At 43.5% G+C, this 22809-nt stretch overlaps 1 protein-coding gene across 2 annotated transcripts in view; it reads left to right on the plus strand.

Moving 5' to 3' along the window:
* The window catches only part of LOC130117579 (atrial natriuretic peptide receptor 1-like), a 145266-nt gene that overhangs the window by 84652 nt on the left and 37805 nt on the right, over positions 1 to 22809 (plus strand). For both annotated transcript variants that reach the window (XR_008810695.1, XM_056285696.1), the window contains exons 6-10: positions 18628 to 18722; positions 20093 to 20228; positions 20784 to 20868; positions 21213 to 21330; positions 22614 to 22688. Coding sequence is in view for 1 of the 2 variants with exons in the window: in XM_056285696.1 (XP_056141671.1) it covers positions 18628 to 18722; positions 20093 to 20228; positions 20784 to 20868; positions 21213 to 21330; positions 22614 to 22688 (509 nt within the window). In the remaining variant the exon portion in view is untranslated. The remainder of the gene's footprint in view (positions 1 to 18627; positions 18723 to 20092; positions 20229 to 20783; positions 20869 to 21212; positions 21331 to 22613; positions 22689 to 22809) is intronic.

Genomic DNA, 22809 nt, shown 5'->3' on the forward strand with positions numbered 1-22809 from the left:
CCTGTGAAATTCCACGACAAGATGACCAAGCAAAGTCTGAAAACATTCTCCAATGTCAGTACAAAACAAGCTCATGTAAAGAAAGCACAGGATGTGGTTCTGAAGGCAGATAGAAACCTTTTCAGTCACATGATCCTGGTGGCTGAAAGCTGGAAGGTGAATCTGAAGGATGTCTTTGCCTACCCATTGGGCCCACTACCATGGGCACTGGCAAATGCTGATGGGTCCTTACGAAAAACAAACAAGGCTGCACTTGCCAGAGAGCTTGAAAAGAATGTATCTCCTGCAGAAGACATCCCAATCCCATCTACTTCCATCATTGATGGGATGAACCTGGTCCAAAAAATGAATGGCAACAACAAAACCTTTGCACAGGTGGCAGAGTCAGCCTTGATCCAGGTCCTCCATGAGGGAGCACAGAGTGGGAGGATTGATGTTGTTTTTGATGTCTATCACCAGACTTCGATCAAAGATGCTGAACGCCTGAACCGGGGTGGAGACATCACTCTCCAGTACAAGAATCTTGCAGGGGGACACCACGTCCAGCAGTGGAGAAAATTTCTGTGCAGTTCCTCCAACAAGACCAGTCTCATCAAGTTTCTGGTGGAAGAGTGGAAACTCCCACAATACAGAGCTATGCTGCATGGCAAGGTGTTGTACATGACCTGTGAGGAAACCTGCTACAAGTTGACAGAAGATGGGTGTGAGGAAGCAGCAGAACTGCACTCCACACATGAAGAAGCTGACACCTGTCTGCTCCTGCATGCATTGCATGCAGCAAATGCGGGCTCAAAGTCAGTTATCATCACAGCTGAGGACACTGATGTCATGGTGCTTTGTCTTGGCTTCCAGAAGGACATCACCTGTCCCATCTACCAGAAGTGTGGGACTCAGAACCGCACACGGTTTGTCGACATCACCAAACTGGCAAGTTCACTTGGAGACAGCATCTGTGACAGCCTAATTGGCTTACATGCCTTCACAGGCTGCGACACTGTCAGTGCATTCGCTGGTCGAGGGAAGCTGAATGCCCTGAAGATAGTGAGAAAGCACACTTCCTGCCAAGAGACTTTTAGTCAACTGGGACAGACATGGAATGTGAGTGATGAGCTGTTCCAGAAAATTGAGCAGTTCACCTGTCGGATGTATGTTGCTAATAGCAGCACTGCTGAGGTGAACAAACTGCGTTACCAGCTCTTCTGCACCAAAAGGGGAGAGGTTGAGTCCAGCCAGCTGCCACCATGTAGAGACTGTCTCTTTATGCATGTTCAACGAGCCAACTATCAGGCAGCAATATGGAAGTGCTGTCTGCAGGCTAACCCTGTGGTGCCAAGCCCTACTGAGTATGGATGGACAGACGATGAAGGCAAGCTGGCCATTTACTGGATGCACTCCCCACCTGCACCAGATGTGGTCTTGGAAATGCTAACATGCAAGTGTGTGCATTCATGCAAAATGCCAAGCTGCATGTGCCTGTCAAATGGACTTCCATGCACAGACATGTGCAGGTTACAGACCTGCAGTAACCAAAAACAGCAGGATGGTCCAGAACTGGACTTTGAACTTGGGGAGTCAGATGATGAGAGAAACGAGCAGTTTGATGAATGACAGTGTGATGATTCTGATGGTATTACTGTGGTAGTAGTCTATTGATGCACAGGATGTTGATTCTGGACTTGGTTACCCAGAGCTTGATAACAATAATGTAACCATATTCACATATACCCATTACCCTACCCATTACCATTACATATACCCACTAATGATATGGGATTACATGTATCATTGACTAAGTATATGTAAATGTCAATGTTGTTTAAAATATTAAAATAGTTCATTACCTCACTATGGTATTCCTTTTTATCATGTATTTTGATTGTGTATTTAAACAAATGTATAGAGACCAGTTTGTGACCTAACTGGCTTTGGTCTAGTTCTCATTTAAGGCTCACAATCACCTCACACAATGAAATAGTATGGGTATATTATACATTTTCTGAATCTTTACAGTCCTGTGAGTATTCCAGTTTTTGTGTTTTGTGTCCCTGATATTCCTAGATGCCACAGGGCTAAAAGAAAGTATATAGTTTAGGCAAACATTGCAGAAAGATGTGTGTTATTGACGGGTTGAAGAGCTCAAGTGACCTCTATATTTGTGAGAAATATCCACGACAGGGCTTGAATGAAAGCTAAGAAGGTCCCCTTTAAAATGATACCAAAGACAATATTATAGAACATTGAAAAATGTCCTGACCATGAGGCTAAACCAGGATATGCACCAGCGTCTAAAATGCAATTTAGTTTAGCGGGTGGTTAACTTCATGAGCTGATAACTGTGATACAGCTGCCACTCAGGAATGGTTATCCTACCAAAATATCATCTACAGACATGGATCCTTTCAAAAATTATAAGTAAGTTTTGCCACCTTGAGTGTACCGAAATATCGTCTGGCCCATGGACTATGAGGAGCGTGTCCATTTTGGGAACCTCAGAATTGCATCTCTAATCTTCGCAGATTATGTGATTTTGTTGGCTTCATCAGAACACAACCTCCAGCGCGCACTGGGACGGTTTGCAGCTGAGTGTGAAATGGCCGGGATGAGAATCAGCACCTCCAAGTCTGAGGCAATGTTTCTTTACCGGAAAATGGTGGATTTCTCCCTCTGGGTTGGGGATGAGTTATTGCCTCAAGTGAAGGGGTTCAAGTATCTCAGGGTCTTGTTCACGAGTGAGGGTAGGATGGAGTGGGAAATTGACAGGCGGATTGGTGCAGCATCAGCAGTAAAGTGGATGTTGTACCGGACCGTTGTGGTGAAGAAGGAGCGGAGCTGGAAGGCAAAGCTCTCAATGTACCAGTCAATCTTCGTTCTAACCTTCACCTATGGACATGAGCTTTGGGTAGTGACCGAAAGGGTGAGATCGCGGATACAAGCAGCTGAAATAAGTTTCCTCTGTAGGGTGTCTGGGCTCAGCCTTAGAGGTAGGGTGAGGAGCTCAGACATCCAGAGGGAGCTTGGAGTAGAGCCGCTGCTCCTTCACGTCGAGATGAGCCAGTTGAGGTGGTTCGGGTATCTAATTAGGATGCCTCCTGGGCGCCTTCCTTTGGAGATTTTCCGGGCATGACCAACTGGGAGGAGACCCCAGGGTAGACCCAGAACCTGCTGGAGGGACTACATGTCCAATCTGGCCTGGGAACGCCTTGGGATCCCCCAGGAGGAGCTGGAGGGCGTTGCTGGGGAGAGGGACATCTGGAGTGCCCTACTTAGCTTGCTGCCACCGCGACCCAACCCCAGAGAAGCAGCTGATGATGAGATGAGATGAGACACAAATCATCATCATCATCACCACACTGGCCTACAATAAAATAAAGAGATAAACTCTCTCTCTCTCTCTCTCTCTCTCTCTCTCTCTCTCTCTCTCTCTCTCTCTCTCTCTCTCTCTCTCTCTCTCTCTCTCTCTCTCTCTCTCACTCACTCACTCACTCACTCACTCACTCACTCACTCACTCACACACACACACATTTATTGTGTCTCTTTGGTCATCATGTCATACGTGTTTACCGAAGTCATTCTTCCAGTGGGACCAGATAAACATGCTTGTCTTTCCTGAGCCAAAGACAAACTGTTGTCACCTGCCCTAAACCAATATTGGGTTGATTGACGTATGTTTGTGTTTGTCTGTGGATGTTGCTGTGAGGTGAGATTCGTGCTCTGTTGTTGGTGTGGGTGAGGAGAGGGAAAGTTTGGAGAGGGACTGTTTATTTCAGGAGGTCACGGGTTTGCCAGGGGTCATGGGGAAAGTGGAAGTGGCAAATGACTTTTACAATGTGGAAAGTTACTGAGGGTGAATAAAGATGAGCTTATAGTGTGTGTGTGTGTGTGTGTGTGTGTGTGTGTGTGTGTGTGTGTGTGTGTGTGTGAGAGAGAGAGAGAGAGAGAGAGAGAGAGAGAGAGAGAGAGAGAGAGAGAGAGAGGGAGAAAGGGAGAGAGTTGTATGTATATGTTTTTGTGCAAATCCAAGTTTTAGTATGCAAGTGTATAAATGGTGTATGTGTGTGTGTGTGAATTTTTTGAGTGACCACGCATGCGTGCAAGGTAATTTCAGAATGTAAAATGACAACATGACCGCATAATTTTCATAGTAATGTGTCATATTTGCAAATTCTAGCGTAGAATGTGAATCTGTTTCTACGATAACACAGCAGTTAGCACCGGCCCGTATAGCGTCCATTAAACCAACTCTGCATCCATTCTTTAGTGTCTAAAACACATGGTAGCATTACAGAGAGATTCAACCAGGTTTTGGTTGTTCTAGGAGGCGGGTGCTACGTTGTTTGAATCAGTTAAGTCTCATGGACTCAAGTAGTGCCACCTCATTGTGGTGGGGAATTTGAAAAAAAGATGCTTGATATGGAAATACTAATCCACTTACTTTTCAGTGACACAACACTGTGAAAACGACAGGTTCATAAGGGGTATCACGTATCCAAAGGCAGCCAATAAACACCCTAACTTTCTTCAGAAGATAAAGTTAGACAGTTTTTTCTTAATTCTTAAAGAGTTGCTTAGGCATATGTTAGACGTACTGTTTAGGTTCCATGTTGTCCTTCTGATTTTTTATTTTTTATTTTTTTGAGTGTGTGAAATGCATCACAAAACCATATGTCTGCTGCAGATGACAGCAGAGCCCACAGGGCCAGATGTCTGTGTACTCAGATTATTTGTTCTGCTCTTCATCTCTCTCCACCTCTCTTGTTTTCCATCCATTCATCCTCCATTAATGGTGGTTGTTTTGCTTTTCATCACGCTAAAAGGCCATCCTAGGCTTTGGCTGACAATGGAGGTTAACTGCAGTGGTTTGATCGGCTAAGAGTCAGAAACGCTTAAGTTGCGTCAGTAGTTGAACAGGCTGTACATGTGGTCCTCTGGTTTGATCCCTGCGTGCATGGCGATGTACAGCCCGCCACATTTGGATTGCAAAATGAAATAACGCCGACTGGACATTGTGGATACTGGCTAGAGGAGACGTTTGTTTCTGCAAATCCTTTTTCCTTTTTTTCATTTTTATCGCTTGCTTTCTCGTAGTTTAGCCATTTTCCATTATTTTGTTGTCGATCTCTTCAAGTGGGTAAATGTGATCTATGATCTTTGTGACGCTAATTCTGGTGAATTTTGGTGAAAGAGGCAAACAAACAGCTTTTATGTGTGATGGCAGATCAGCTTCAGCGCTTTTTTTCCCCCAGCAGTACTTTTTTCCACCGAGGATGTTTTTCAGCTCGTTTGTCATTTGTACACACACGCTCGCACGCACACACCTTTAATTCAAGTCAAGTCAATTTAATTTGTATAGCCCATTATCAAAAATTACAAATTTGCCTCAAGGGGCAAATCTTTACAAATATAAATAAAAAAATGTATAAATCTTTTGTCAATGGAACTATAAGAGGAGGCGGAAAGAGAGCTACTGAGAGTAATGCTTCAATTCACTGCAACTGTCTCCCTCTCTCTGCCCCAAATTAGCACTGACTACGTAAATGGACGGACACACACACACACACACACACACACACACACACACACACACACACACACACACACACACACACACACTCTAATGCAACATCAGAACACATTGCAGCTAAAGCTCCCAGATGAGTTCATTAATTTTCTTCATTCCCTTGCACTACCTACTTCTTTTCCAAGAATAATTCTGTTTCATTTGTTTTTCTTTTCTCCATCACCACTCTCTCCATCACCACTCTCTCCATCACTTCTGAACCCCCTCCCTCCCTCTCTCTCTCTCTCTCTCTCTCTCTCTCTCTCTCTCTCTCTCTCTCTCTCTCTCTCTCTCTCTCTCTCTTTCCCTCACGAATTGTGGCTATCTGTTGGTAGGTTTCCTCTTCATCTGCATCTTCTTCAGCAGACAGAAAAACTCAGTTAAGCCTTCTTAGCTTTTTTTTGTTTTGTTTGTTTTTTGTGGCTTGAACTTCGTTAAGTGTATGATATATGATGTTCTGTGGACACTGTATGCCATGATATAATATCAATATCATAATAAGACCGCAGATATGGTTTTTTTCTGAGCTCTCAGATACTTTTTAAATATGTATGCCTGTGGGTCCTATTTAAAGGGTGATTGTGGTTTTTATTTCAAGCACCCCCTCCTCATCCAGTGGTTGATTTTAAACCATCGGAGACCGCACTTGAGCAACCTGCTGTCAACACAATATTGTACTTCATATTTGCTTATTGAGGTGTTTTCACTCAGTTTGGTAGTCAGCTGCGCAGTTAGAGAGAGGAAAAAAAGACATAAATCTGCAGCATTTCTAAGACATTTTGCTTCACATCATTGCCCCAATTACTTTCACTCATCCTCCATCTTCAGGTTTCATCCTTTTTCATCTTATCTCTCCTGTCTATGTTTCCTCTCATAGCTGTCACTCAATCTGTCCCTCCTGTCATTTTATTTGTTCTTCCCTGTTCTCCTACCGTCCATCTCTCCTCATAACTGAAACAGATCCACCCCCCTCACCTCTTCCCCTGCCGTCCTGGTGTTGCTGTACCGAGGCCCCTGTTTAACAGCACAGGAGACCCCAAAAATAGTCTGGGAATCTAATCAGGTGAAACCAGAGCTGCCTGCCGCTCAGATGAAACCTGTGCCGCCCCCAGATCGGTGTGTCCTTCTGTCCTCTGCTCCACACCGGTTTCCCTACCCCCCCCCCCCATCTGTCTGTGTTTCCTTTTCTCTGCCCATCTTCCTGGACATCCATCTTTGCCTGCTGCCAAATGACCCCCATCCCCCCATCCCCCATCTACTGCTGCCAGTAAACACAGCAGGTTACCACTGATAATTACACTGTCCCTCTCCCCTCCACGTCTGTCTTTCTCTCTCATCCTGCCCCTGCCTGAATCTCCCCCTCTCTCTCTCTTTCTTTCTCTCCATTTCTCCTTCTCTGTCTCTCTCTCTCTCTCTCTGTCTCTCTCTCTCTCTCTCTCTCTCTCTCTCTCTCTCTCTCTCTCTCTCTCTCTCTCTCTCTCTCTCTCGCTTACTGTGTTCATGGTTGTCTGTCTCTATCGCTCACTTTTTCTCTGCTTAATTCCGTCTCTTTCCCTTTTGTTTATGGTTCTCTCTCTCTCTCTCTCTCTCTCTCTCTCTCTCTCTCTCTCTCTCTCTCTCTCTCTCGCTCTCGCTCTCTGATAGTCTTGTGGTAAATGTGTTTGTGAATATTTCAAATCTCACAATCCCAAAAAAGTGTCCTTTTTGTAACTTGTTTGAAACTGTTTTTCCTGAAAATATGCAAATGAAGGTCTTTTTAAAATTCAAATTCTCTCTCTCCCCCTTAGTTCATCTCTCTGTATTTTGTTACTCTTGACCCATCCCCGCACACACACACTCAAACCCTGTGTTTTATTAATATTTAATATGCCACAGCGACAACAGAGAGCTTCTTATTTCTCTGACATTTTCAGGTCTCACACATATCACACCCTCCTTCATGCTAGCTGCTGTAGCAACAGGCGTGTATAATTATTCACCGCTATGGAAGACGCTTTTAATACAGGCTAGACAGGAGAGGTCGGGTTCACCCAAACTACTGTCAATATTGAATTCATTCCTGTCAAGTAATAAGTCCTGGTCTGGCTTTTCTGTTCCCAGCGAGACTGGGCCTTTTATTCAGCAGTACCGAGATAGTTAAGACTCCGGTGATGCTGTCTTCCTCACACCACGGTAAAAAATACCATCTGGCTCTGCAATTACACAGCACAATTACACTAAATACGTAAGAAGGGTTTCACCGCAGGGTTTGTCAACAGCAGGCAGACGTTGAGAGTCCTCTCCGCCAGAGGATTTCACAGATCAGCCTGCCTCCCGTCTGGGTGAAAGCGTGGATAACGCTGCTGCGCTCACATCGGTCAAATCAGATAACATCCTGTCGCTCCAACCAGGAAGCATTTGTGTGTTAACTTGTTGGAAATGCCCGTATCCAGGTGGACATCTTTAAGACCGCCGTTATTGATGATACTACTTATTGTTATCATGATATATTTTGCAATCATTTAATGTTATTATGTCTTAAAGACCTGGAGGTGCAAAGAAAAAAAGGACTTTCACCTAAACTGTAACTGCACGATCAAGGCTGATAATGTCCTCGGTGTTTTAGCTTTTGACAGTTACGCTTTTGTCGTCAACTGAGACTACAATTTGCCTCCTTCCCCGACTTTCGAATCAAACTTGGAAAAATACTGGTCTGTCAGTAATAATCCAAAATGTACTACTTGTTATTCCCATTCAGAGGCTGATGTGGTTTATCCCGGTTAACAGTTTGTCATTACAGTTACATCACTACATGATGTGAACAGGGCATCATTAATGAAACCAGCATGTGTAGCATTTGGTTGAAATGAAACATGGTTCAGACACGGCTGTGAATGGCACACGGTCCACCTGCAATGTAGCATTGGCTCTTCTTTCCCTTAAGTACAGGGAGGGTGCACAAAACCCTTTATAAATGTGTTCTTTGAGAGACTTAACTGGTAATAATAACTGTGTTACTTTCTATGGGGTGGTTGGATTTGAGTTGTGTTTAGTCAGAGATTTTTGTTTAGTTTAAGTACAAACTTGTGAAAGTTATTTCGTTTACATGTAGTTACATTGTAACATTGTTTGAATTGTTAGTTACATAAGTGAATCTGAGTATTGATAATAATAATGAGATTTATTCCAGTTCCGATTGTATGTGATTTCTGTGTGCTTGATAAGGACTTTTATTGCGAAATTCTATTGGCGAGAAATGCGTGCATCCGGGGTCTCAGTTAGGGAGCTACTGTGATTGGCTGATTTATGTTCTGGGGTGACGTCAAGAAAGTTAATACAGCTTCAGAGCGGGGACTCTTTAGTATGACGGGACGAGGACGGGCTGGTGAGTGATTGCAAGAGTGAGTGAGTTATATTGTGTGTTCGCTTTGAGTTGAGGGTACTTGAATGATGTATGTTTGTATTTTGTGTGTTTTCTTTTTCAAGGTTCGTAACCTGTTGGTTAAAGATAAAGAAATTTTCGACCGTTGAGTGACGTCCTGTTCATCCTCGCCTCAGCTGCGGGGCTTGTTTGAGAGTTAGCAGCACAATAACAACAATCATCATCATCATCAATCATGACACCATAGGATCGTCGTCATAATATAATGGTTATAATATTAATATTAATCGTAATTTTTAATTTGTACACCACCTCAAGGACACTGTACAGAGGATGAGAGCAGAATAGATGATCAGTTTAACAAAATCAAAGAGACAAGAACAGTAAAATGACAGGACAACAGAGATGGCATGAAGCTAAAACAGCATCAACAGTAAACATCTCTCTGGCATTCCCCTCCAGTCACACTCTCGAGAATCTTTACTTCACACTGAGCCGTCGATTTCATATAAGCCTGTCTATGTTGTGGGTGGTGTAACTGTATGAATGTGAAGCGGCATTGCTGTAAAAAGCATTTGTGCTCTTTAAGGTTAAATAATACAAAATAATCATCAGAAAAGGTTTTCCAGAGCACTTTCACTTTTCAGTGGGAATTGCAGAGATTCATAAGATGGTTTTATCAAATCAGAAATCCCAACATCATTTCTTCCCAAACACAACTAACCCCAGTCATTCACTGCATACATTTTATGGCGGCTGGTTTAGCGGCAGTGCATAACACCGGAATAAAATCCCGTTTTTTTTATGAAGAAGAGATGTCTGTGAATGTTCTCATTCATCCAGGTCATGGTTATCCAAAGGAGTTGAATCAAGTGCAACTGGACTTGGTATAGTATATCCGTGAAGTCGTTTCGCCTCTCATCCAAGAGGCTTCCTCGGTTCGTGCCTTTATGACTAGACCAAGCTAGTCTGACTGGCTGGTGATGAGACTCAGAATGTATCCTCTAGGAGTCGTTGTCAGAGCTATAGATGTCCATGGCTCTTTGTGTCCCGGTGTTTACCAACGCCTGTCGCTAACAGAGCCATAGATATGAGTGGCTCTTTTGTGTACCAATGTTTGGCCGCGCCCGTCGTTCTCGGAGCTATTGATATGCGTGGCTCTCCTGTGCTCCAATGCGCGGCTGGACATCGGCCTGAGGAAGCCTCTTGGATGAGAGGCGAAACGTCTTCACAGATATATACCAAGTCCAGTTGCACTTGATTCAACTCCTTTGGTTATGAAGAAGAGACATTGTGATGATGAAGTGGTAAAGATTACTTCTTCCTCAGCTTCTATCTATCTATCTATCTGTCTATCTGTCTGTCTGTCTGTCTGTCTAGCTATCTAGCTATCTACCTACTTTATCTATCTATCTATCTCTATCTATCTATCTATCTATCTATCTATCTGTCTATCTGTCTATCTGTCTGTCTGTCTGTCTGTCTGTCTGTCTGTCTGTCTGTCTGTCTGTCTGTCTGTCTGTCTGTCTGTCTGTCTGTCTGTCTGTCTAGCTATCTAGCTATCTACCTACTTTATCTATCTATCTATCTATCTATCTATCTATCTATCTATCTATCTATCTATCTATCTATCTATCTATCTATCACTAATCACTTCTTAAAACATACTTTTACAGGAAGGGTTTTAGTAAATCGGTTGTTGCCCTTTTTTTTACATTGTTTACAATTTATGACAAAGAAAGACAGGATTAGGAATGATTATATTAGAGGGACAGCTCAGGTTGGACGGTTTGGAGACAAAGCAAGAGAGGCAAGATTGAGATGGCTTGGACATGTGTGGAGGAGAGATGCTGGGTATATTGGGAGAAGGATGCTGAATGTGGAGCTGCCAGGGAAGAGGAAAAGGGGAAGGCCAAAGAGGAGGTTTATGGATGTGGTGAGGGAAGACAAACAGGTGGCTGGTGTGACAGAGGAAGATGCAGAAGACAGGAAGAAATGGAAACGGATCGTCCGCTGTGGTGACCCCTAACAGGAGCAGCCAAAAGTAGTAGTAGTAGTAGATATTGTTTACAACTTTTACTTTTATAATTTTACTTTTTTAATTCTTTATATTTTTATATTTTTCTTTCATCGCCTTATTTGAATTATTTTAATCATAATTCTTGTTTTATTGGCTCTAATTCTCTTCGTTTTTAATTATGCTCCCGTGACTTTATCCTGACCGTGTTTTACCTTGTTCAGTGGAACGGATCTGGCATTATGTCCTATATTTTCATTGTGTTTTTTTGCTTTTGTTGTCTTGACTATGTGCATTATTTTATCCTGTTGTGAAAGGCACTTTGTAATGCTGTTCAGAAAGGTGTGATATGAATATAGTTTATTATTATAATCTATCTGTCTGTCTGTCTGTCTGTCTATCCATCTGTCTGTCTGTCTATCTATCCATCCGTCTATCTATCCATCTGTCTGTCTGTCTGTCTGTCTATCCATCCATCCATCTAGTATCTATCTGTCCATCTGTTTGTCTGTCTGTCTGTCTATCTATCTGTCGGTTTGTCTGTCTTGTCTATTTCCCTCTCAGCCTAAATGCTGTCTTTGCAAAGGAGAGAAATCTCATTAATACTTAAAGGAGGAGGGTGGGCACTCAGAGTGAGTGTGAGAGAGAGAGGGAGAGAGAGAGGGAAATAGAAACTGGGGTAACAGGATTTCATGACAGATGATGTGCATAACAAATATAACATGTAGAGGAGGATGTTTGACTGCACAGACAACGAGATGAGAAGCAACATTAAGTGAGAGAGGAGGGAAGAAAGGAAAGGAAAGGAAAGGAGGAGAGAGGGAAGGGGGCGTCGGCTTGGTGCATGGGTCAGGTTACAGATTGCTTCCGCTCCATTAACTAATGGACAGCCGGTTCTCACCAGGCGTGATCGATGGGAAACACAAAGACTAAAATAGATTCATTGTTCAGCTCAGCCTAGAGCGAGCTTTGTGTACATTACGTTGAAATCTTAATATGTCTGACGTGATCAACTTCCTAAATGACCATTACCATGACACACTCGAGTCCAGTGGCACAGATGATAAAAACAATCTTAAATCCGATTCTTTTAAGACCGTAAAGCCCAAAGTGGAGTGACCCGTTATTGATGTCTGCACCATATACCGGTGCTTCCCGGTGAGCTTTTCCTGTTGGCTGTTGTAATTATATCTCTCTTGTGTAATCCTGTGGACTTCTGAAGTCATAACAGTGACTCTCTGATGCACAGCGGTAGTTAGAGAGAAGCTCTTTACAATGGACCTGCCAAGACCCAGGGGGCATCAAATGGCTCTAACCGGCATGCCGTGCTTCATTTTCACCACTGAAATGGGGATTAACAGCTGGTGCTTTGCCAAGGCTGGCAGCCATGTTGTTCAGCGTGCTTGTTTTGTTTTGTTTTTTGATGTTTGTCTTTATATTTCTTTTTTGTGTATGTGGGCTTCTATCGGTCTGCCAGGCCTCTGTCAGGAAATCTCACAGCAGGCGAAAGCTGAGAGAGACAGAATGAGGAAGAAACAGGAGAGAAGACCAGAGTAGGATTTAATCTCAGGAATAGAACAGATTACAGGCCACACACTTGGACCTTCAGTCACACCTCCCTAAACCGCCTTCTGAACCAGGCTGAAGTAATATAAGTGGTTCTGTAAGGATCAGAGTCTGTTGTGTCGGAGATGGGTGGATGTGGGACGTCCAGCTAGCGTAGCGGTCTATTCCATTGCCCACCAACACGGGTATCGCCGGTCGAAATCCACATGTTACCTCCGGCTTGGTCGGGCGTCCCTACAGACACAGTTGGCTGTGTCTATGGGTGAGAAGCCGGATGTGGATATGTGTCCTGGTTGCTGCACTAGCGCCTCCTCTGGTCGATCGGGGCACCTGTTCGGGGCGGGGGGGGGAATTGGAGGGGAATAGCGTGATCCTCCCACGTGCTCCCTGGCAGTGTTGCCAGATTGGGCTACTTTTTATTTGATTGGGCATGTAAAAATGGCTCTGATAAACATAATTATTATTACACATACACCGGACGGAACGAGAAACCTTCTACTAAACGGCAGTAAAAAAAAAAAAGGCTATTTTTGGGCAGATTCGGGGCTCTGATTGGGCTATTCAAATCTGACAACACTGGCGAAACTCCTCACTGTCAGAAGAAAAGAAACGGCTGGCGACTCCACATGTATTGGAAAAGGTACTATGTGGTAGGCTGCAGCCCTCCCCGGATTGGCAGAGGGGGTGGAGCAGCGACTGGGACGGCTTGAAAAAGTGGGGTAATTGGCCGGATACGATTGAGGAAAAAAAGGGGGGAAAATCCAAAAGAAAAAAAAAAGGTGGGTGGATGTAGATAAGCTCTAAATGTACAGAGTTTCTGCGTTACGATACACGGTTCGTGCAACATAATGTGAAACCATACTGTTTCTCCCCTCCGTGTAGTCCCATGACCTGTCCAGATCCATCTGAGTGTCTTGGGTACAGCCAGGAGAAGCTTGGGTTGGGAATTGGAAGGAAAAATTATTTTTCTAACTGCTCACGCCAGAGGATCACGTCGCAACCACATACATGCGTGGATGTGTACTCGGGATATATGAGCACACAGGCGTTTGTCCTTGTTTGTTTTCTTTGCCTCCACGGGTGTGTTGTAAGTCTGGCACATCGTCCATAACAGATCCGAAAAGCACAGTGAGCTGGAAGAAAATGGCAAAAGGAATTTGCTAAAAGCAATTTACTTTTCTTTCTTTCTTTTTTCTTTGCTGATGGGGATTCTCAGTGTGTTCTGTAGTCTGAATCAGGTGAAGTTTGTTTGTCCGGTCAAGTTTATTTGTCTGGTCAAGTTTATTTGTCTGGTCAAGTTTGTTTGTCTGGTCAATCACAGTTGCAGTTTCAGACGGCTTTGGAGTGGACAGCAAATGCAGGCAGTGCAGGAATACCCCCTGTATGTAACGTTGTCTTATCTGTTCCAAGTGTTGTAACAGGTAACATTTTTTGACACTCATCCAACATAATGTAGGGAAAATCTCTGACTTTGCTGTCTGTGTGTGTGTTAGCCTTAGAGATGAACACACACACACACGCACATACACAGTGGCTCACATCTGCACATGCACACATTTGTATGCACACACTCCCAAATATACATGTATATGCATGTGCACAAATATGCACAAAAAAACACAACAAACAGTTTCACATTGTCCATCATGTTATTTTGTTTGATTTTTTTAAAATTTAATTTAATTTAATTTTATCCAACTCGTCTGTGTCTGTCTTGCCGTCAGTATTTGGAGAAGTCCTTTTCCTGATTCTTAATCATCCTGTCACCATGGAGACCTGTTCTGCACCTTTTGTTAATGGTCCCCCCCCCCCATCACTTCTTTGGGATAATGATTGAATCGCCACCTGTAGTGGGATTAATGGACAGTAATTAGCCCTGCCTGCTGCTCACGTTTGATGGGGATTTACATCTCGGAAGCTGTCAGCCTTCAATATCTTCGACAAGTCCACTTCTCTCTCTTCGCTGCTACCTTTATCTCTCTCTCTCTCTCTCTCTCTCTCTCTCTCTCTCTCTCTCTCTCTCTCTCTCTCTCTCTCTCTCTCTCTCTCTCTCTCTCTCTCTCTCTCTCTATTTACACCTTGATTTACCTCGTTTTCCTTTCCCCGTTCTTAACCTCTCTCTTTCCCTCCTTTATGAGGACAAAAATGAGACAAGACGTCCGACCCTCATGCCCATGCTTAACCTCCCTCTTTCAAACATCTATGTGAGAGAACACCTCCCAGCCAACCTTTTCTGTAAAGTCTAGCTAACACATTATAGAGCATGACTCCAACAGACAGAAGTTTTTAGACAGACCTAAGAGCATTTAAACCTGATATTCCACTTAAAAAGTGCTGTCTCGTAATGCTGTTTGCTTCCTGGAGTTGGAAGGATGCACTACATTAAAAGCATTGAAACGTTTTGCCACAGAAATCTGCTGAATGACTGACTGTCACTATCGCTGTCTCTCCATTAATGGATATGTTTAACATGTATTTAATTGATTCCTTGATGCACTTTAAGATTTAGTTTTGTAAATAGTGCCTCATAACTATAATCACTGTTATTACTGCAATAATTTGTGCAAATAATAATGATTGCAGTGCTAGTTGGAGTAATGGTTGTAATAGTAGTAGTAGTAGTAGTAGTAGTAATAGTTGTAGTAATAGTTGCAGTAGTAGTAATGAAAGTAGTGGTAGTGTGTAGTAGTTGGCATGATCTTTGGTGGGGAGCCAGTATGGGTAATGTTTAACCCTCTTCTTAAGTTGGTTTGCATAGTAGTGTTTGCTAAATGAGAACATTTGAATGTGGCATCCTTAGTGCCGGTCCCAAGCCCGGACAAATGGGGAGGGTTGCGTCAGGAAGGGCATCCGGCGTAAAATCTTTGCCAAATCAAATATGCGGATCATAAATAAGACTTACATACCGGATCGGTCGAGGCCCGGGTTACCAACGACCGCCACCGGTACTGTTAACCAGCAGGGTGTCGGTGGAAACTATGCTACTGTTGGGCGAAGGAGAAGGAGAGGAGGAAAGCATGTCCAGAGGCAGCTAGAGAGGAGGAAGGGTAGGCATGTGGAGGTGAGAGTTGGAACTTTGAATGTTGGCACTATGACTGGTAAAGGGAGAGAGCTGGCTGACATGATGGAAAGAAGAAAGGTAGGCATACTGTGTGTGCAAGAGACCAGGTGGAAGGGGAGTAAGGCCAGGAGTATCGGAGGTGGGTTCAAACTCTTCTACCATGGTGTGAATGGGAGGAGAAATGGGGTAGGGGTAATTCTGAAGGAAGAGTATGTCAAGAGCGTGCTGGAGGTGAAGAGAGTGTCAGACAGAGTGATGAGTATGAAGCTGGAAATTGAAGGTTTATTGCTGAATGTTATCAGCGCATATGCCCCGCAAGTTGGGTGTGAGATGGATGAAAAAGAAGAATTCTGGAATGAGTTGGACGACATGGTGGAGAGGGTACCCAAGGAGGAGAGAGTGGTGATTGGAGCGGACTTCAACGGACATGTTGGTGAAGGGAACAGAGGTGATGAGGAGGTGATGGGAAAGTATGGAGTCAAGAAGAGAAATGTGGAAGGACAGATGGTGGTCGATTTTGCGAAAAGGATGGAAATGGCTGTGGTGAATACATATTTCAAGAAGAGGGAGGAACACAGGGTGACGTACAAGAGTGGAGGGAAGTGCACACAGGTGGACTATATCTTATGTAGAAGGCACCATCTAAAAGGGATTGGAGACTGCAAGGTGGTGACAGGGGAGAGCGTAGCCAGGCAGCATCGGATGGTGGTCTGTAGGATGACTTTGGAGACCAAGAAGAGGAAGCGAGTGAAGACACAGCCGAAGATCAAATGGTGGAAGTTGAAGAAGGAAGACTGTTGTGTGGAGTTCAGGCAGGAGTTAAGACAGGCACTGGGTGGTAGTGAAGAGTTGCCAGATGGCTGGAAAACCACTGCAGAAATAGTGAGGGAGACAGCTAGGAAGGTACTTGGTGTGTCATCAGGACAGAGGAAGGAAGACAAGGAGACTTGGTGGTGGGATGAGGAAGTACAGCAAATTATACAGAGGAAAAGGTTGGCAAAGAAGAAGTGGGATAGTCAGAGAGATGAAGAAAGTAGACAGGAGTACAAGGAGATGCAGCGTAAAGCAAAGAGAGAGGTGGCAAAGGCAAAGGAAAAGGCGTATGGTGAGTTGTATGACAGATTAGACACTAAGGAAGGAGAAAAGGACTTGTACCGATTGGCTAGACAGAGAGACCAAGCTGCAAAGGATGTGCAGCAAGTTAGGGCGATCAAGGATAGAGATGGAAATGTGCTGACAAGCGAGGAGAGTGTGCTAAGAAGGTGGAAGGAATACTTTGAGGGGCTGATGAATGAAGAAAATGAGAGAGAGAGAAGGTTGGATGATGTAGGGATAGTGAATCAGGAAGTTCAGCGGATTAGCAAGGAGGAAGTGAGGGCAGCTATGAAGAGGAGGAAGAATGGAAAGGCAGTTGGTCCTGATGACATACCTGTGGAGGCATGGAGATGTTTAGGAGAGATGGCGGTGGAGTTTCTAACTAGATTGTTTAACACAATCCTGGAAAGTGAGAGGATGCCTGAGGAGTGGAGAAGAAGCATACTGGTACCGATTTTCAAGAACAAGGGCGATGTGCAGAACTGTAACAACTACAGAGGTATAAAGTTGATCAGCCACAGCATGAAGATTTGGGAAAGAGTAATAGAAGCTAGGTTAAGAGGAGAGGTGACGATCAGCGAGCAGCAGTATGGTTTCATGCCACGAAAGAGCACCACAGATGCGATGTTTGCTTTGAGAATGTTGATTGAGAAGTATAGAGAAGGCCAGAAAGAGTTGCATTGTGTCTTTGTAGATTTAGAGAAAGCTTATGACAGAGTACCGAGAGAGGAGGTGTGGTATTGTATGAGGAAGTCAGGAGTTGCAGAGAAGTATGTAGGAGTGGTGCAGGATACGTATGAGGGAAGTGTGACAATGGTGAGGTGTGCGGTTGGAATGACGGATGGGTTCAAGGTGGAGGTGGGATTACATCAAGGATCGGCTCTTAGCCCTTTCTTGTTTGCAATGGTGATGGACAGGTTGACGGACAAGATCAGGCAGGAGTCTCCATGGACGATGATGTTCGCGGATGACATTGTGATCTGTAGTGAGAGTAGGGTGCAGGTTGAGGAGAGCCTGGAGAGGTGGAGGTATGCACTGGAGAGAAGAGGAATGAAAGTCAGTAGGAGCAAGACGGAATACCTATGCGTGAATGAGAGAGAGGACAGTGGAATGGTCAGGATGCAAGGAGTGGAGGTGACAAAGACATCTGAGTTTAAATACTTGGGGTCAACTGTCCAAAGTAACGGGGAGTGCAGTAGAGAGGTGAAAAAGAGAGTGCAGGCAGGTTGGAGTGGGTGGAGAAGTGTGTCAGGAGTGATTTGCGACAGAAGGGTACCAGCAAGAGTTAAAGGGAAAGTTTACACGATGGTTGTGAGACCAGCTATGTTATATGGTTTGGAGACAGTGGCACTGACGAAAAGACAGGAGGCAGAGCTGGAGGTGGCGGAGTTGAAGATGCTAAGATTCTCACTGGGAGTAACGAAGAAGGACAGGATTAGGAACGATTATATTAGAGGGACCGCTCAGGTTGGACGGTTTGGAGACAAAGCAAGAGAGGCAAGATTGAGATGGCTTGGACATGTGTGGAGGAGAGATGCTGAGTATATTGGGAGAAGGATGCTGAATATGGAGCTGCCAGGGAAGAGGAGAAGAGGAAGGCCAAAGAGGAGGTTTATGGATGTGGTGAGGGAAGACATGCAGGTGGCTGGTGTGACAGAGGAAGACGCAGAAGACAGGAAGAAATGGAAACGGATGATCCGCTGTGGCGACCCCTAACGGGAGCAGCCGAAAGTAGTAGTAGTAGTTGGCAGTTATAGCAGCAAGTAGTGTAGTAGTAGTAGTAACTGTAGTAGTAGTATTAGTAGTAGTGGTAGTAGTAGTAGTGCAATTGCATTTGTTTTCATATGCACAAAGATTCACATATTCTACTTAGCCAGTCAACAGAATTTAGTCATTCTGGCGGGCGGGCAGAAGCCCATGATGGCTTACTCTCTATATTTTGTGTTTGTCCCTCATGTTTCCCTACTAGGTGTAACAGGAATAGTCCAGATAGATGAGAATGGAGACAGAGAGACGGACTTTGCTTTGTGGGACACAGCCGACACAAACTCCAGCGTCTTTCAGGTGCGTGGTCATTACGCTCACAGACAACACACATGGTAGGATTTGACAAGATAGCATTCATGTTCTTTATACCATATTCAAGTACAAAAAAAAAGTCTTCAAGGGTTATTTTGTGGCATTGATAAACTGAATTGCAGGGCAGCATATTAATAAAGGTGCTATCAAACAAACCTCAGGCTGGTTATGACAATATATATTATTTGTCATTATTTTTAACAATGATTGAATTACTTGGGCTCTAACTTTATGAAATTATTTTCACTCCTTTGTTACTTCTACCCCTTATATAAATGTGTCTTGAGCCGGGAATAAAGCTCGGCATAAACTAATCATTTTATCAAAATGTAAAATGAGATGAAGTGAATTGAGATAGGATTAGATAAGCAGTGTACATTTTCTTGACAAAACATCCAATATGTTGCTTCATAACAGCTGGACTGAAGCGAGCACAGAGTGGTTGTGTCGTTGAAGGTGTACTATATATTATGGTTGAGCCCTTATAGCTACAGGGTCCTGAGTTCAATTATAGCTCTTTTGTTTTGGAGTTTGCATGTTTTCCTGCAGTTCATGTGGGTTTGAACCAGCTAACCACTTTTCTCCCACAGTTCAAAGTTTAGTGAAGTGGGGTCTCATTAAATGAGTCATTTGGGCCCTGTGATGGACTGGCTACCCGTCTAATGTCGTATTCACACTGGCCAAAAAACCCGCTAACATCCGCCTTTGGTGGTCAATGCAACAATGACCAAAGGTGGATGTTAGTGAGGGTTTTTGGCCAGTGTGAAAGGGGTATTAATTTTCTCACTGCCTTTTGCTCAATGCATGCTGGGATAGACACCATGGCCCTGCAACCCTCAACAAGATGAAGCAGGAATATGCAATGGATTTGTTTTAAATAGGAAAAGAACGATTGGACAAACTAATAAAGTGGGACAAAAAAAACATTAAACAAAAAACATCTCCAAAAGAGAGAGACAGAAAAAATAAGACAACAAACCAAACCATTATCAAGAATATGACACTCTTAGTGAACGAGGATCCAAAATTAAAACGAATTTGGTTAGATGGCATATCTTACCTAGATGCTCTTTCAACTTCAGTGTCAACACTTTTATACATAGCCCATCAGTTGGACTGTGTGGGTCTGTTTTATTCTCTTTTTGCCACATTACCCTGACAGCAGGATAATAGTTGGATGGATAGTTGGATGGATAATTGGATGGATGGATGGATGGATGGATGGATGGATAGTTGATGTGAGCTTTTCTAGATCTAAATTTGTTTGTCTTTTTCCTGTCTGTTGGCTGTCAAGCACTTTGTATTCCTGTTTTGTAAATGACAAGAGAATAAGGTTATTTTGCTCTTCTTTCCAGATCGTGTTAGTGTACAACAGCTCAGAGGAACAGCTGACGGCAATCCCGGGAACTGTCCTTCACTGGCCAGGGGGCGCTGTTCCCCCTGACATCCCTTTCTGCGGTTTCAAAAACGACAACTCTGTCTGTCTGGCAAGTCAGTGGCTAAATTAGTTTGTACCTTAAACCTTTTTATTTTATTTTAGTTTAGTTTGATTTAGTTTAGTTAATCTGTAAGGGGAAAAATTGTGGACAAAAAAAAGAAAAGCACACAGTGATTTAAAAAAGATGCTCAAGACAAACAGTTATTAAGAATAACATGGCTCAGCAGGATAACATGAGTTAAATGGCAGCAGAGTAGAAACAGAACCTTCTATGGAAATGTACTGTATGTGTGTTGAGACTTTAATTATACTTGGACTCTTAAAATATGTTAAGGATTTCATTGTACATTTTCAAAAACACACATACATACAAATACTGAGTGATCAATCTGGAAATTATCCATTTCACATCCTATGATTCTAAAATGGAGAGTTTCAGGCTACTTATCTGTTTTTCTGAATTACTGCACTTCAGACTCTAATTTAGAAAAAGCGAAAAAATCAATCACACACTGCTCTCTCTCTCTCTCTCTCTCTCTCTCTCTCTCTCTCTCTCTCTCTCTCTCTCTCTCTCTCTCTCTCTCTCTCTCTCTCTCTCTCTCTCTCAGAGACTGTCCCCATCCACCAGATGGTCTCCATCGTGGTGGCCTTCATCGTCATCATGGTCGTCACCATCACTGTCTTCATCTACAGGTCAGAGCTGTCTCCTGTCGGTTAAAGTTTTAGATTATACAGATCAGAGACACAGTATCTCCTACCAGTTAAGGTCAGAGGTCACATAGCAGAGGTAATGGTGCAAATGGGGGAGGAAAACGGGCCGTAAAATAATTGAACCTTTAATGTTTTGTTTTTTTCTCTCACCCCATGATCTTTCTCACATTTACGCAACAAAACCTCACACATCTTTACATATAAACACACTAATAACCAAATTGTACGCATATCTACATACACACAAATACACATTTGCATATTCCCTCACTCACACACACACACGCACTCACGCACACACACACACACACACACAACACTGGTAGGAGGCTGAAGCTGGAGAAGGAGTTGGTGGCTCAGCTGTGGAGGATCAGCTGGGATGATATCCACATGGAAAATCTGGACAAGGTCCTACGCAGTGGGAGCAAGCTTACTTTGTCACTGGTTAGTACACAAATCAAATATATACACTAATACACACTAGTATATATACTAATACACACCTCTTACTGGTTAGAACACAACACAACCTTACTGGTTATTATGCAACACACAAACTAGAACACATATATAATAACATACACTTAAATGTGCACTGATATCAACACACCCTGTTGCCTGAATAATACCAAACACTTTCATGTGCACACCCATTAACACACACGCCAACTAACACACACACACAACTTGTCCTTTCACATAGTATACACATGCACGCAGCATCACCCACTAATCCTATGCTCACACCGAATGCATCATGAGCACCAGCGATTGTTGTGGAGGCTAACTGCTCGCTGCCAGCCAAACTGTGCTGCAGACATCAAGTTTAAAGCCCGTTTGTAATTTGTCAGTTCATGATCGCCAGATCAATATTGTCACATCATTACATCACCGCACTACTTTGCTTTTGGGTGTTGTTGTAGAAGGTGTTGCCTAAGCTTATTCATTTACCAGAAGATGAATGTGATCTTTTGGGCATATGTGGGGTTAACAGCAGCTCTTTTGATAAGGTAGAAGATACACAGGTCACAAATAATGTATTTATATTAGGAAAGTGAACACAAGAAGGGAATCACCGCGTCTCTACCATACCCTTGTTGAAGAAATGTGACTGGGTGATAAAGACCACCTCCGTGCTTACTGCAGAATATCGCCGGACACCTGTCATCGGCTGCCTTCTGTGGTGGGATCTCGATGTTGTAATGGTTATTAAAACTGTGAAAAAGGTGTTATCCTCAATTATAAACAGATGATGTGAGGACTGGAATAAGAAAATTCTGTGACAATTCATGACAACTTTGGCGAGTGCTGGTGTCAGAGTTTTAAAAAATGTCAACAATGAGCACAACAACCACCGCAACAATAACCGGTCACGTATCTGCCACATTGACAGCTGCTTATAGACATGTTCTCATGGAAAATGAATGACTGCTAGCTGCTTTTGTCAGTCGTGACAATTTTGGTTTATGATATTGTGTGTGAGTGCAGGGCAAAAACACAGTAATACACACCTACACTAACACACAGACACACACTGTCACTGGTTAGTGCACACGGATCTGCTTCTCTCTCTCTCTCTCTCTCTCTCTCTCTCTCTCTCTCTCTCTCTCTCTCTCTCTCTCTCTCTCTCTCTCTCTCTCTCTCTCTCTCTCTCTCTCTCTCTCTCTCTCTCTCTCTCTCTCTCTCTCTCTCTCTCTCTGACTGTATATGTATGTGTGTACCTACAGAGAGGCTCCAACTATGGCTCTCTGATGACTGGAGATGGAAACTTGCAGGTTTTTGCCAAGACTGGATTTTACAAGGTCTGTTCTCTGTGTAACATAAGCCTGTATGTATGCATGTATACATGTGTGTATGTATGTATGAATGTACATGTTTAGTATGTATGTATGTATGTATGTATGTATGTATGTATGGATGGAT

This window comes from Lampris incognitus, chromosome 9, assembly GCF_029633865.1.
Source record: "Lampris incognitus isolate fLamInc1 chromosome 9, fLamInc1.hap2, whole genome shotgun sequence".
NCBI classification, from domain to species: domain Eukaryota; kingdom Metazoa; phylum Chordata; class Actinopteri; order Lampriformes; family Lampridae; genus Lampris; species Lampris incognitus.